Raw genomic sequence first — 13657 nt, 5'->3', positions numbered from 1 at the left:
GTGTGTTGCTAACAAACGCTAACCTCCCTCGATAAAAAAAAAAAAAAAAAAAAACTTCAATGTATCATTATGAAAAATTTCACAATGAGCTCTTAACTTGCCATAATATTGGAGCAGGTTATTTATCATGAGCATGTCTCGGACTCGATTTACTGGACACAAATTCGCTTAATTAAGTTGAGTTTTTGAAAAACTAAGATGAGTTCAACACGAGTCATTAAATGAATAATGATTAGCGAATCGAAAAAATGACTCTTGTAAATGAATCACGAGGAGCCCTCATATGAAGGACTAGCTCGCTCTAGCCTAGTTGCATGTAAAAATACGCGTTGAAGTGCGGAAATGTCTCAAGTAGAAAAAGTAAAAACAAAAATATGAACTTGATATTTAGTCATACGTATATCACTATAGCAAAAATACCAACCCTGGCTTAGCTTAAGCTTGTGCTTACAGTAATAACTAATAACTAATAACTTACTCATATACTTTTCTTTGATTGTAATTTTTGTATAGGAGTCTATTATGTACATGGATTGGAAAACAACATTTCCTGTTCTTCCCTGAAATCAACTCTTAGGTTGGGGATCATATTAATTTCCCCTTTCCATGTCCAATTCCTTCGTTGTGAACCCGGCTGGAAAATGCTGGTTAAGATGTTGCGTGTTAAGGGTCTTCGATGTTGTTGACGATGTCTTCTCGAAATGCCTTTCGGAAAAATGGCATTCGGCTTTTCTTCATGTACTTCAAGCAGCAAAGATCGCCATTCAAAAGTAGTAACACCTGCATAGGAACCTTTGTTAGTTTGTTTAAGTACTTATTCTAGTTGTACCAAGCTTCAAAATCAAGCTTTTGGTTAATGTAGGAAACAGAACATACCTGATTCATACTAGGCCGTCGTATTGAGGATCGTTGTATGCACAACGAAGCAGCCAACAAAACGAGATTCATCTGTAGAGGGTTGTAGTCGTTGGCTAGGGAAGGATCAACCAAGCCTTTGATTTCATTCTTCTTCAGCAAGGGCTTTGCCTAATAGAGTAGAAAATTCGGATTATTATGATGAATACTAAAATCAATGAATGTCTGCAACATATGCTCACTTGTGAAGATTTAAGTAGGGAACGAAATTCAGCTACATACCCACAAAACAAGGCTTTGTTGGGAGTAATCTAGAGCTCGGCGCCCCGTGACTAGTTCCAACAGCAGCACACCAAAGGCAAAAACATCAGTTTTCTCATCTACTATACCGTGCAATAGGAACTCAGGAGCAAGGTAGCTGTGAATGAATTCCGATAACACCATGAAATTAGGATTAAGGCTAGTTAAAAGTTTTTAACTGATAAGTGAGGATGAGGAAGGAACAGAGGTTCTATACCCGAATGTGCCTTCAAATTTTGAAATGGTGTGGTGAGTCCAACTCTCTGGCAGCCATTTTGCAAGACCAAAGTCACAGATCTGTATAAAAGTAACTCATTCAACAAAGGCATTCAAAATTATTTTCAAGCTACAAAGTATAAAGTTCAAAAGGGGTACCTTGGCCTCGAATTCCTCAGTGAGCAAAATATTTGCAGCCTTAATATCTCTGTGGATAATCCTCCTCTGACAACCCTCATGAAGATACTGTAAACCCTTAGCTGCACCTAATGCAATTTTGTACCTGACCTCCCACTTAAGCTTCACCTTTGAACCTATAAAAATAAATAAATCCATCAGTAAACAGTTAAACACGGATAATTTAACCATCTGCTAAATTAGAACAATTACATAAAAAATTACTATGGACTAACCATAAAGCACAGAAGCTAAGCTTCCTTGTGGAGACAATTCAAGAACCAAGTGCATCCCTCCTTCAACTCCATATCCAATCAACTTTGCAGTATTAGGATGATTCACATGTCCCATGATTCCAATCTCCGATAAAAAGTCGCCGGTGATCTCCTCCGGCGTTCCCCTGGTTAGCCGTTTGATTGCCACAAATTGCCCATTTGCTAAACAACCCTTGTAAACTTCAGCATAACCCCCTTTTCCGATCATATTTTCTACACCAAAATCAAGCAAACAAACTCAAATTACTACCCAATTTTCCAAAATCGAATAGGCAATAATGTAAATGTGAAATTTGAAGCACACTACAAACCTTGGCTGAAATTCTTTGTTGCAGCTTGGAGCTCATGAAGGGAGAAGTTCTTCCATGGTGACTTGAAAGGGTATTCGGAATCTGACTCGAGTTTTGGCGTTATAATCTCCCTCATACTACTGCTCATTTTCTTTGAGAGTTTCAACAGAGGATGCATTGAGGCCAAAGACCTCTTGGATTTTGTTCTCAGCAATTGAACAAGTCCATTCCACCTGGAATTTGCCTTTGATTTTTGGGTGATTTCAAAGTCCAGATTGGGCTCCTTGGTAGAGCTTTCAGAATCTGAGCTCCTAAAGAAGTCCTCAAGAACTCCAACGGGAGAACAAGTATCAACCTTCTCCCTCATATCTCAAGGATCACAACCTATTAAAAAAGACCAGATATCTATGGGTGAAAAAACCAAACCATGAACAAACAAATCGAGAACTAGAAGAAACCCATTAACAAAGAACTCACACCATGAAAGTGAAAAATCCATAAAATCAGAGAAGATAAGCATATCACATGCAGATAAAGAAGGGACAAACCCAGAAGCACAAAAATACAAGCTTTTGATGTAAAAACAAAAACCCAATACCAATTATACAAAAGGAAAAAATTAAAAAGCTTGGAGATATATATTGAGCGTAGTCAGCGTACCATAAACACTGGAGAGTGAAAGGTTTCTCAGATATTTTTCATACACAGCAAAACAGAGTACGTGTAAAAGAAAGATTTGGGAGGAGGAAGAAGAATGAAAATAGTTGGACTTTGATTCTGAATTACTCTACCGCTTCCAACTGTGACTCCCTTTTCAATGTTCCCCGGGAAACTATTCACAAAAACCCCTCTTGATTTTCCTTTTTATATCGGTTTCGAAAATCTGGAGGAAATATATAATTCTACCACTTCTGTTTCCGTTGTCTATGTGGAGTGTATTTATGAAGTGACTAAATGTAGTTAGGTCCCGCTTACCTAAATGAAAGAAGACTTGGTCCGGCCGTGCCGTGGGATTAAGGGGTCAAAACCTAGTTTTCCTTTGGTCTTCTTTAGGGATATACGTGTGTTGGATAAGATTCTGGCACGTGGAATTTGACACTTGGGATTTTACTATTTTACTTGGCGAAATTGCGATTGACTGAACGTCATGTGAAAACTCTCTTCTAGTAGAATATGGAATCGGGTTTTGAAAATTTAATTATCTAGTTAACATGTATCTTTAGATAAGTTGATTGTATGAGAATTTTATAATGTATGAATTTGAATTTGCACGCATAAAACTTCAAAGTTTCGCTAAACATTACGAAGACCATATCAAATTAACTAGTTTGATTGAATTATTCTCCCTCACTCACTTTTTTTTTTTAAAGAACTATTGTGATTGAACTAACTTATATGGTAAGTGAAAAATACCATAAACACCTTCATCTTGTGGTTATGAACTACATCTTTCTATCTTCATCTTTACATGATATAATTTTTTTTTCTTTTTTTTTTTCTTTTTTTTTTCACACGATAGACTTGAACTGATGTAACTAGTTCAAGTAGTCATTTTTATTTAGTAAACAAGAAACTGGATTAGGGCTTAGAGTGTAATACATTATAATCGATTATTGTAATGCCAATATGCATAATCTTTATCGTTTTTATTGTTTCAAATTTGACCATTAATTTATGCATATTGAATTATGGAGTGATGCTACCCTTTGTATAAGACTAGCTCATAATCAATTCAAATGAACACAATTGAGTAGGGTTCTCACTTATGACCTTTGATGGAATTAAAACACAATCACAAAGAAAGTCCTTATCCTTCAAACGTGTCACCACCATATATAAAACACTAAGAAATGAAAACCAAGTGTAATTATTATTAGTATTTGATTGTAATCATTATAAATATACATGCAAGGAAGACATGTCTTGATGAAGACTTGGATCATAAGCTGGTAGGCTACCGTCGTTTGCTTTATCTCAAGTATAAAATGACTTGTAATTATAGAGATACAGACGTATAATTAAGGACATCTAATTAATTAGTAATCAATTGCTAAATGTCGATGCCTTATATGATGATCATGACTACGGTACGCAGATTTTTTTATTCTTTTATTTTTCGATGACTAAAATGTTATTGACAAAAAAGGACCTAGTGTTATTAGCAATTATGATATATATTAACAGTTAAACGGATGAAAATATGGGGGAGTGAATGTAATCATCCTCATTAAATTTTTGTTTGAGCATTATAGTATTAAACCACTATAAATGTATTTTACTTTTTTCTTTATCCCTTATACCACATATTGCGGTGTAGGGAGAGCGAGAAGCTGCCCAAAAAATTAAAGAAACTCAAGGCATTGAGCGAATCGCCATAAAAAGCCTAGGGTTTGATACGTTTAAACTAAACATGCAAAGCAAGCTGAAACATACACTTTTGAACTTCTTCTCTAATTGTTTCATACTACGGATGAATTGGTTCATTTTCATTCTTCTCGGTATCGTGATAGTTTTTTCTTTTTAAAACTTATTAAAACCCCAGAAGAAACCTTTATTTAACTAGCTAGCTAGATAGCTAGTTGATTGCTTGATAATTAATCATTGTGGATGTAAATCATATAATCAGATAATATGCAAAGCATAAAACAAAACCCTCACGCACGGAATTAGATTATGGGAATGATTATGGACATTCTTATAATTCAATTTTAGTTTCTCTTACATGATTGCTTCACATATTAATTACATAAATACAGTTAGGTATACACAAATCATGTACTTTACAGTCCATAACTTGCATCTTAAGATTATCGATTGCAACCAATCAACAATCGAGTAGTATTATTATAGATCAAGGAAATAATCTCCGCATATGCTTTAGATTTGTGTTAGTGGTAGGTGGTAGAATTCAATCCCACCTTCTTTAAAGTGTCATCACCAATCACTTTTTCCTTGCTTCTCTTTTTGTTTTGGACTTCATAGATCATTAGAATTATTTACCAAGTAATTAAGCACCATTAGTTGACGTTGTAAAAGTATAATTAGAAATAACTATTGGGTTCTGAAGCATCGATCCTAGCTATAAACCTATGTGAAAGTACGTTAATTTGGGACTTAACACTGTGAGAATGAAATTCAAGCCTTTAATTAGGACATGTTTTACGAGAAGAGACGTAAGAAAAAGTGACTGAACTTCAAAAATAGCAATGTGACTAAAGTCTTAAGGTTCATGGATTGTGACATTCTGATTGTTCACGCTTTCTAATAATTGAAGTGAGTAAATATAACAATATATTGCAGTCATTTTGTTAACGTAAACGATTAAGCTTTTTTGAATTGTTAAATCACTGCATCATACTATTATTCCGTCAATCCTGACATTAACCTTCTTTGTATAAACTAACAAGAATGTCAACCAAATCTTGATATTGTAGCTTAAGTCTTAAGATAAGAAGCCAGATCTTGTCTATTGTTTAACAAATGAAATATAAAATCAGTTTAGACCCATGAATTTCAAATTATCAAATAGAAAGTATAGCAGAAAACCCTCTTAACTTATATTTGACCTCCAATATTAATGGTTTTGTGCCACAAATATTTATTGCTGTTCTGATGTGTTTCTTGTATGAGAAGGAATTGCATGTCACAGTTTTCGTGTACAAGTTGGCATAAATTCCTTTATGTGATGCACAGTGAATTAACTCGCACGCAATAATAAACTTGTGGGGAAATGATATGATATCAATCCATCAGATATGCATTGGCATTTCATATATATGGGTTATGGTTTAGTTCTTGGTCTACATATTGAGGCAATCAGAAGCATACGATGAAATGATTGCTGATGAAATCACTAGTTTAGCAGAAAACCAGGTCCACATATCATGCCGAGATGATTCTCTTGAGCCAAGTTGGGTGGGTACGTGGTTTGGTTTATAAGGTGAAAGAGAGCTTCAGAAAATGGGAATGAGGCTGCAAGCTGTTAGTGATGTAGTAAGGTTGAAGTACGAAGTTTCAATAGAGCAAACTCCCCAAAGGTGGTAACCCCACTCTCCATCCTTGATCACCGGCGAATCCTCTTGTGCTGACGGTCATTCCTTGCGTGGATGATCTTTACACACCCTGTTACTTCTTCGGAAAAGTCTTTGTTTTGATATCCTAATTTAAGCCTACAATATTTCTTCAATTGCCAAAAGATGTATCCAGTTACTAGAGATTTGGAGAGATATTATCATGGCAAATCATGTCCAAGTTGGTTTGGTGTTCTGGGATTTAAGCAAGCAAGCTTATAAAATTAAACACAACATATAAGCCGATCTCCACCCCATTTCATATCTAAACTTAAAACATGATCCAAAAAGCAGACATGCACGGATTGAAAAGTAGACTAATTAAAGATCTTCGTGTAGCTACAATATTGTTTCAAGCAAACACAACAGAACATGTTCTCATGAAAATCTAGCTTTGCTAATGAGCTAAAACCCTAAATTGTACACAGTTTGATCTCAGTCCGCAGCAGAACCATCACTTGATTGAACATGAAAGACTAAACGGAAAAAGAGATTCCCGCAGAAAGTGTTGTAACATTTTAATATTTTATTTATTATTGAAATTAAATTTGGGTGAACTTATTTTGTGTTTAAATTCTGAATTTATTTGTGTGTTTAAATTCTGAATTTATTTTGAATTTTATTTTGTAACTCATGGTGTTTTATTTTGATTTATTTTTGGGTTTTAATTTTTGTAACCTATGCCATTTGGTTACTACCCTATTAATTGTAGGGAGTGTCCTAAGAGCCTATAAATAGCACCATTTGTTGCATGCTAAAACACATCAAACTTTTACTCAACTATTCACCCATCAACTTTCTTTCCAAAATCCCCCAAAAGAGTCTTGTGTGTTTTTTTTGCCAGAGAAATGTGTTCTTTTGGTGGAGCTTTGGGTTCCTCCAATTTGTGCAGATTGATGTGAGCCATACAACTTGTTGTTGGGCTGTTGTATATTGGAGGGGACAAGTCAAGAGATTTCTGGTGCATCGGCATTGTTCGGCAGAGGGCTTGAATCTCCTTAAAGAGAGCGAGATACCCGCGCCTCAGCCTTTTGTCAACGAGTTTCTCAAGAGAAATTTTAATTTTTATTGTAATTTCACCATCAGAAAGCTCAACGGGGAGGGCAACACCGAGTGGGAGGAGAACAAAAATGTTAGCTGGGTTACGGGCTAAGCGTATACTTTGCTATCGTTCCAATTTTATTGGATGTCCAATAAAATTGGAACGATTGCAGAGAGATTAGCCCTCTGCCGGAGGATGAACCCCAAAGCTGAGGTTGATGACCACCACACACAAGACAAGGAAATTGTGTTGCGCTTTGCGGCTGTATCCAAGTCCCTAACTTGGACTCCATGGATGGAGTCACTTTGGTACTTGAATTTGGTGTATTTGGATTTCTGGATATGGGTTCGTTCACCGATGATGTTAAAGCGGGAAAAATTCATTCTAAATGATTAAAGAGGTTTCTAGTTGAATTCCACCATTTGCTTATCAGTTGGCACACCTTACTTTTATTTTTTCTCCCACTATTTTTCATTTTTGTTCTTCAACTAAATTTAATTTCAATAACAGAAAAGTTACTTCTGAATCACCACTTATCCATGACTTATTTGAGTCCTCGCTTGATTAAATTTGTTTTTTTTTTCATTTTCAATATGATCACTTCCACCAAAATGTCGTGACCCTATTGACGGAACTAAAACTTGGCAATTAATACCACATGATCATCACCCACCTCTTGCCCTCACACTCGTATTATTCTTTGGATAATATTGATGGAGAATTTGGTCTGGAGAGAACACGATTTGACCCTAAAGACAGTTCAAAAGGACTTGTCTAAATGCGGGACTTGAGTTTAGTCAAATTATTTAAGCCACTTGAGAAGAATTTAAAGATATGACTTAGAAAATTTTCACATAACTCGAGTAGATCAACTATCATCCTACGGTAGTGCTTAAGCTTTTGCGAACAAGATGAGGGGCAATACTATTACTGACTTTGGAAATTAATATGAGCCCAGTTACAGATCAACAAGCCTCTCATCAGAACCTGTATTGCCTCATGTCCAAACACTAACAACAGTAGGATTATTGGTTCATGTTCTTAGTGACAGTTAGAAATAATAGACAATGACATGTCCCTAACGGCCATTGTAGAATATGTTAGGCACACAGATGTTGAATTATTAACTTTATTTTCTTTTCTTTATATTTTTGGTCAATAATACTGTATATCTACTCCATAGTGGCATTATAGTTTGTTTTGGAATTTGGGGACTCTAGATTCAATCTAATATTATATATGTAACAGTAGATTATAACGAACTCTATGGCATAAAAAATAGTATTTTGAAGATGCTTCTTCTAGACTCAACTTGTTACTTGTACATGCATCTCTCTCCACATTTTCCCTTTTTTTCAACGAGATATATTTTCTACTCGAATATGGTGATCGAAATGTTTTAAACGTGACACTTTAGTCAAATACCAAATTGAATTGAATGAGACAAAAAATAAAAAGAAGATACATTGAATTGAAGTATACCAAGATTAAAACAAAGGGGAGCTGTGAAAAAACGGCATCCGAAAAATCGTCGGACCTCCCGTCGTACGAGAGTTTGGATTTGGGCCTCAACTGAAAGTCTTAAAACAGGCACACTGAAAGTGTGGGCCAGTACAAGATCCAGCGTTGTACGCGCAGGAAGCTACCGGACAATTTCCCTCTCAGCCTCCTACCCCAACTCAAATTTTCACTTTCTTCTTTCCTTTCAAGTCTCAACTGTCAAACCGCCAGGCGTGGACCAGTTCTCACTCACCATACCACTTCAACTTCTCCACCTCTACCTTCCCCCTCCATGAAACCCTAATCCCCACTCGACATGGCCATGTCATCCCAGGCTCCAGTCCTCTTACTACTCGCTTTACTATCCTTGTCAACTCCAGTTCTCTGCCAGCAAAACGTCACCGTTCCGTGCCCGCTCAACTTCACGATCCTGCAGCAGTTCGACCCCGGCTCCAAGCGCCCCCAAATGAACCAGAACATGGAGTGCCAGTACATCCTCCAAGGCCTCCGCCTCGTCGATTCCCACTACCTCCAGCTCACCGGCAACTTCCTCCCCCCGCCCAACGCCTCCGACTCCTGCTGGTCCGCCTACCAAACCCTCGCCGACAAATTCGTCGCCGACTTCGACATTCGCTCCACCTGCGGCTTCGAGACCTCCTGGATCTCCCAGGGCTGCATGAACATCACCACCAAGGCCCAATTCGAGGACCTCGTCGGCCAAACCGCCCTAGACGGCGTCGTTTCCAACTGCAACCAGTCGCTCGAGAACAACTCCCCCTGCGCCGCCTGCACCACCAGCCTCTCCAGCCTCTCCGCCACCTATTTGACCGGAGAATCCATCGGGAACGTCTCCGGCTGCACCGCCTACCCGTCGATTTACGCCGCCGCGTTCGCCAATCCCTACGGCCCGACCGATCACGGCAACGCCAAGTGCTTCTTTGCGCTCGATTTCACGACGCCCAGCTCCGGTAAGAAGAAAAGGACTCTGATTTTGATTGTGTTGGTTGCTTGTGGTTTCGGGTTGTTGGTTTTAATCGGTGGGATTTGGTTCTCATGGCACAAGTACGAAGAGTATATATTCAACAAGAGGCGAAAGGCTGCTAATGATAGAATTGAGTCGGGTTTGGGTAATGCATTAGAGTCCATTAGTGGGAGTACTACTTTGGTTAAGTTCACATTCGAAGAGATTAGCAAGGCTACTAAGAATTTCTCTAGAGATAATATAATCGGGAGGGGAGGATATGGGAATGTGTACAAGGGCACTCTGGCTGATGGCTCTGAAGTTGCATTGAAGAGGTTCAAGAATTGCTCTGCTGCCGGCGATGCGAATTTCGCTCACGAGGTTGAGGTGATTGCGAGCGTTAGGCATGTCAATCTTGTGGCTTTGAGAGGTTATTGTACTGCGACGACGCATTTGGTAGGTCACCAGAGGATCATTGTGTGTGATTTGATGAAGAATGGGAGTCTCCATGACCATTTGTTTGGGACTTTTGAGAACAAGCTCAGTTGGCCAGTTCGGCAAAGGATTGCGCTAGGGACTGCGAGGGGGTTGGCTTATTTGCATGACGGGGCTCAACCGTCCATCATTCATAGGGATATTAAAGCAAATAACATACTTTTGGATGAGGATTTTGAGGCCAAAGTGGCGGATTTTGGACTTGCAAAGTTTACGCCTGAGGGAATGACACATTTGAGCACTAGGGTGGCTGGAACGATGGGTTATCTTGCTCCAGAGTATGCATTGTATGGGCAGTTGACGGAGAAAAGTGATGTTTATAGCTTTGGTGTTGTGATGCTTGAGCTTTTGAGTGGAAAGAAAGCACTCCATGTGAACAATGATAGTCAGCCGTCACTTGTGACGGATTGGGCATGGTCCATGGTGCGAGAAGGAAAAGCGCTGGATGTCATTGAAGATATGCCAGAGAAGGGTCCACCTGAAGTTTTAGAGAAGTATGTATTGGTTGCTGTTCTTTGTTCTCATCCACAGTTGTATGCTAGGCCAACAATGGATCAGGTTGTAAAAATGTTGGAAACAGACTTGTCAGTTCCCTCAATCCCGGAAAGGCCAATTCCCCTTGTGGCCGAGATCGATGATATAGAAAGATACAGCAGCAGTGGCTCAATTCAGCTCTCTAGTACAGGAGGCTTCCAGACTTACACATTTGAAAGTAGCCTTCCTCGTGACCATAAGGGAGACGGAGAAAGTTCAGGTTCAACAACGGAAGGGAGGTGACTCTGGCAAGAGATAAGTATCGACTCTTTGACAGAGAATTTCCACTAATTGGTATTCTCACCCCAATTTGTTTGTTGGTTTTGATTGTATTGTTTCTAAACTTGTATCAAACTTCCCACTGTAAAGATAAATTAGATGTATGATTAGAGTTGATTCTTTTAGGTAGAATACTTCGAGTTCCATATTTTTTGCTATCAGACTTGTCGATGTCAATATCACATTTGTACCATATTTGGACGTGATTTAGATAGATAGATCCACAACATTTATCTGGAGTGAATTTTCTTGAAATTTGATGCCATTCTGTAATTACAGAATGGATATGTGTGTTTCCCAACTAATGCAACTGATCAATATGTCAACAAATTTAGGAATTAGTCTTAGGAGTGCAGGCCTGTTCGCATCCTAATATAGGAGTGCAGTATAACGTGAATCCTAATCGAAACTGCAGATCAATCTCAATAAGTCTGACGATGTTATGCTTTACTCAATTAACCAAACCATTCAAAGTAAACTCATCACACATAACACAAGATCTGTTGACGCAGTAAAACCCTCCAAAGAGGTAAACAACTGCGGGCACTATGCCGGTGAACAATCCACTATATGAATATGAAAGTACATAAAGATCTTACACAACTCATCTACTAGAACCAATCTAGTGGGCAGCGGTGTCTCCTCGTCTTTGCTACTTCCAAATCAGCGACCTTGTTCTCCTTTGTCAATCTTGAGATGGCACAACTCTCACCTCGGTTGTCAATCACCTCAAGGCACAAATCATGCATGAACTACCAACACACATGAAGCATAAAACCAGAAAACTTTTTGACAGAAAAAGTTTTGGGATTTGATAGTCCTTCAAGAGCTAAACAAGGAACAGCTCATGAAGAATTCTCAACAATTTTGGCTCAATACTTTCTGAGGATGAAAGATCAGAAAGCTCTTTATAAACGTAGCAGTGATATCTTTTCTGTTCTGGTGTGTAACTCTAACAACGTGAAAAACACATATATATATATAAGATATGAATGAACTAGTGTCTCCTAGGGTTTCTGCTACAGAAAGGCTTTGCAAAAGAGGTTTTTATCCATGGATTAAAATCAGACGTTTAAAAGGAAAAGCCCATAAACCAAATGAAGAAAGTTTGAATGCTTTCGATAAAACCTTCCAAAAATTCTCATATCAGTACATTAGGATTGAAAAGATTTTCGCATCCTAAAATAGGATTCAAAGGCAAGTTCAGTCCTAACCACTTTACAAGCATGCGCATGTATGCAAGACATACCTAATTGATGAGAGTTGTGCCTGAAGCTTGAAGCATTAATTCTTTCAAGGATCCAAGAGTAGAAAGCTATTACAAAAAACATGACTCTTGGTTGTTGCGCTTAGGAAATGCCAATCAAATAAACATTGCACTAACAATCTCCCCCTTTGGCATTTCCTAGGCAAAACAACATATACATTTAACCATACACAATAGTTGATCCTATACTACCATGACCAAAGAAATATGAACTTCCAAGTTGCAATCTGCACACAAGAAACATAACACCCGTGAAGAACATGTATGGTTGAAGTAGTGTAAGCATTAGCATATGAAACATTAAGAACATTAAATTTCCAATCTCTCCCCCTTTTTGCCTGGAAAGGACAAAGGGACCAAAGCATATTGTGCATAAGATTTCACTCCCCCTAAATTCAATACACATGTATTGGTAGCAGCGGAAACAAACATTAATCAGGGGGCTAGGAATAAAATGTCAAACTGATCCTGCAATAGAAGTGAACCTTCAAACACTCTTGAATATCAGTATGTTATGACAACTTTCAAAAGATCAAGAAGAATAGGGTATATGTTTGAACCAAGGTAACCTGCACTTTGTAGCAGAGACAATGGAGAAGAACCAAGCAGAGATGATGCATGAGACAGACCATTACCACACACAGAGCAATCAAGCAGAGCTTTTCCAAGATAACATCAACATGAACACTTCTCAAGAGCATCAACCAGCAGATTTGAAAGAGAGCAGGTCTCAGTAACGAAACACTATTTATTTCAAAACCAAATTGAGTTAGGGTACTAAAAGTGCTATGCTGAAAAGTGAACCCAGATCATCAGAGGCTTTAGAGAGAGTATCACGAAGAGGCACAATATATATATAAATGGAGACATGAGCTATGAGGGCGCATTGAGCGTTGAGCAACTGATATACATTTTTTTTTTTTTGTTGCGAACCCCCGCTTTCCTTTTTTTTTATTTTATTTTTTTTCTTTTCAGAAAGATCATGAGTCAAACCATCCCCGTTTCGACCTGAAACACACTAGCTTTACAAGGCAGGTGTCCCATCTACATTTGGAGATAGCCTGACTTGCCTAGACCACCACCGTTTCGACCTGAAACACTCTAGCTTTACAAGGCAGGTGTCCCATCTACATTTGGTGGTAGACTGGATGTCTCCTTAAAGAACAACTGGTGCCATTACAAGAGTGATAACTCGGTCTGCATACCCCACTCAACATCTTAGGTGTGCAAGTGCAAGAGACAAAGCAAGGCTTCAGTTGCCATAAACACAAGAAGGGAGGGAAAAGAATAGGGTTTAATTCTGGACCTTTAAACACTCAAAAAGCAAGAACATATCACTACAGGAGAAGGCCAAGAGATTTAACTAAATCTCAGTTCATGAGTTGCTCTTGAGGTG

The 13657-nt window shown here is 38.3% G+C and overlaps 2 protein-coding genes across 2 annotated transcripts; one reads left to right on the top strand and one right to left on the bottom strand.

Annotated features, from left to right (window-relative positions):
• Positions 1-361: 361 nt before the first annotated feature.
• Positions 362-3025, bottom strand: LOC133738153 (receptor-like cytosolic serine/threonine-protein kinase RBK2). Its single transcript, XM_062165601.1, has 8 exons — positions 2774-3025; positions 2135-2497; positions 1785-2036; positions 1531-1685; positions 1373-1452; positions 1138-1273; positions 877-1026; positions 362-780 (listed from the first exon to the last, which is right to left on the bottom strand). Exons 2-8 carry the CDS (start codon positions 2478-2480, stop codon positions 664-666), a joined length of 1236 nt encoding a protein of 411 aa, XP_062021585.1. The 5' UTR covers positions 2481-2497; positions 2774-3025; the 3' UTR covers positions 362-663.
• A 5720-nt stretch (positions 3026-8745) lies between these two features.
• LOC133739256 (probable LRR receptor-like serine/threonine-protein kinase RKF3) lies at positions 8746-11233 on the top strand. The gene has a single exon (XM_062167001.1). The coding sequence runs from the start codon at positions 9042-9044 to the stop codon at positions 10956-10958; it is 1917 nt and encodes a 638-aa protein (XP_062022985.1). The 5' UTR covers positions 8746-9041; the 3' UTR covers positions 10959-11233.
• Positions 11234-13657: the final 2424 nt, after the last annotated feature.

The sequence above is a fragment of the Rosa rugosa genome, chromosome 3, assembly GCF_958449725.1.
Source record: "Rosa rugosa chromosome 3, drRosRugo1.1, whole genome shotgun sequence".
NCBI classification, from domain to species: Eukaryota; Viridiplantae; Streptophyta; class Magnoliopsida; order Rosales; family Rosaceae; genus Rosa; species Rosa rugosa.
The sequence above is the reverse complement of the archived record's forward strand: the minus strand, read 5'-3'. Positions and strand labels throughout refer to the sequence as shown.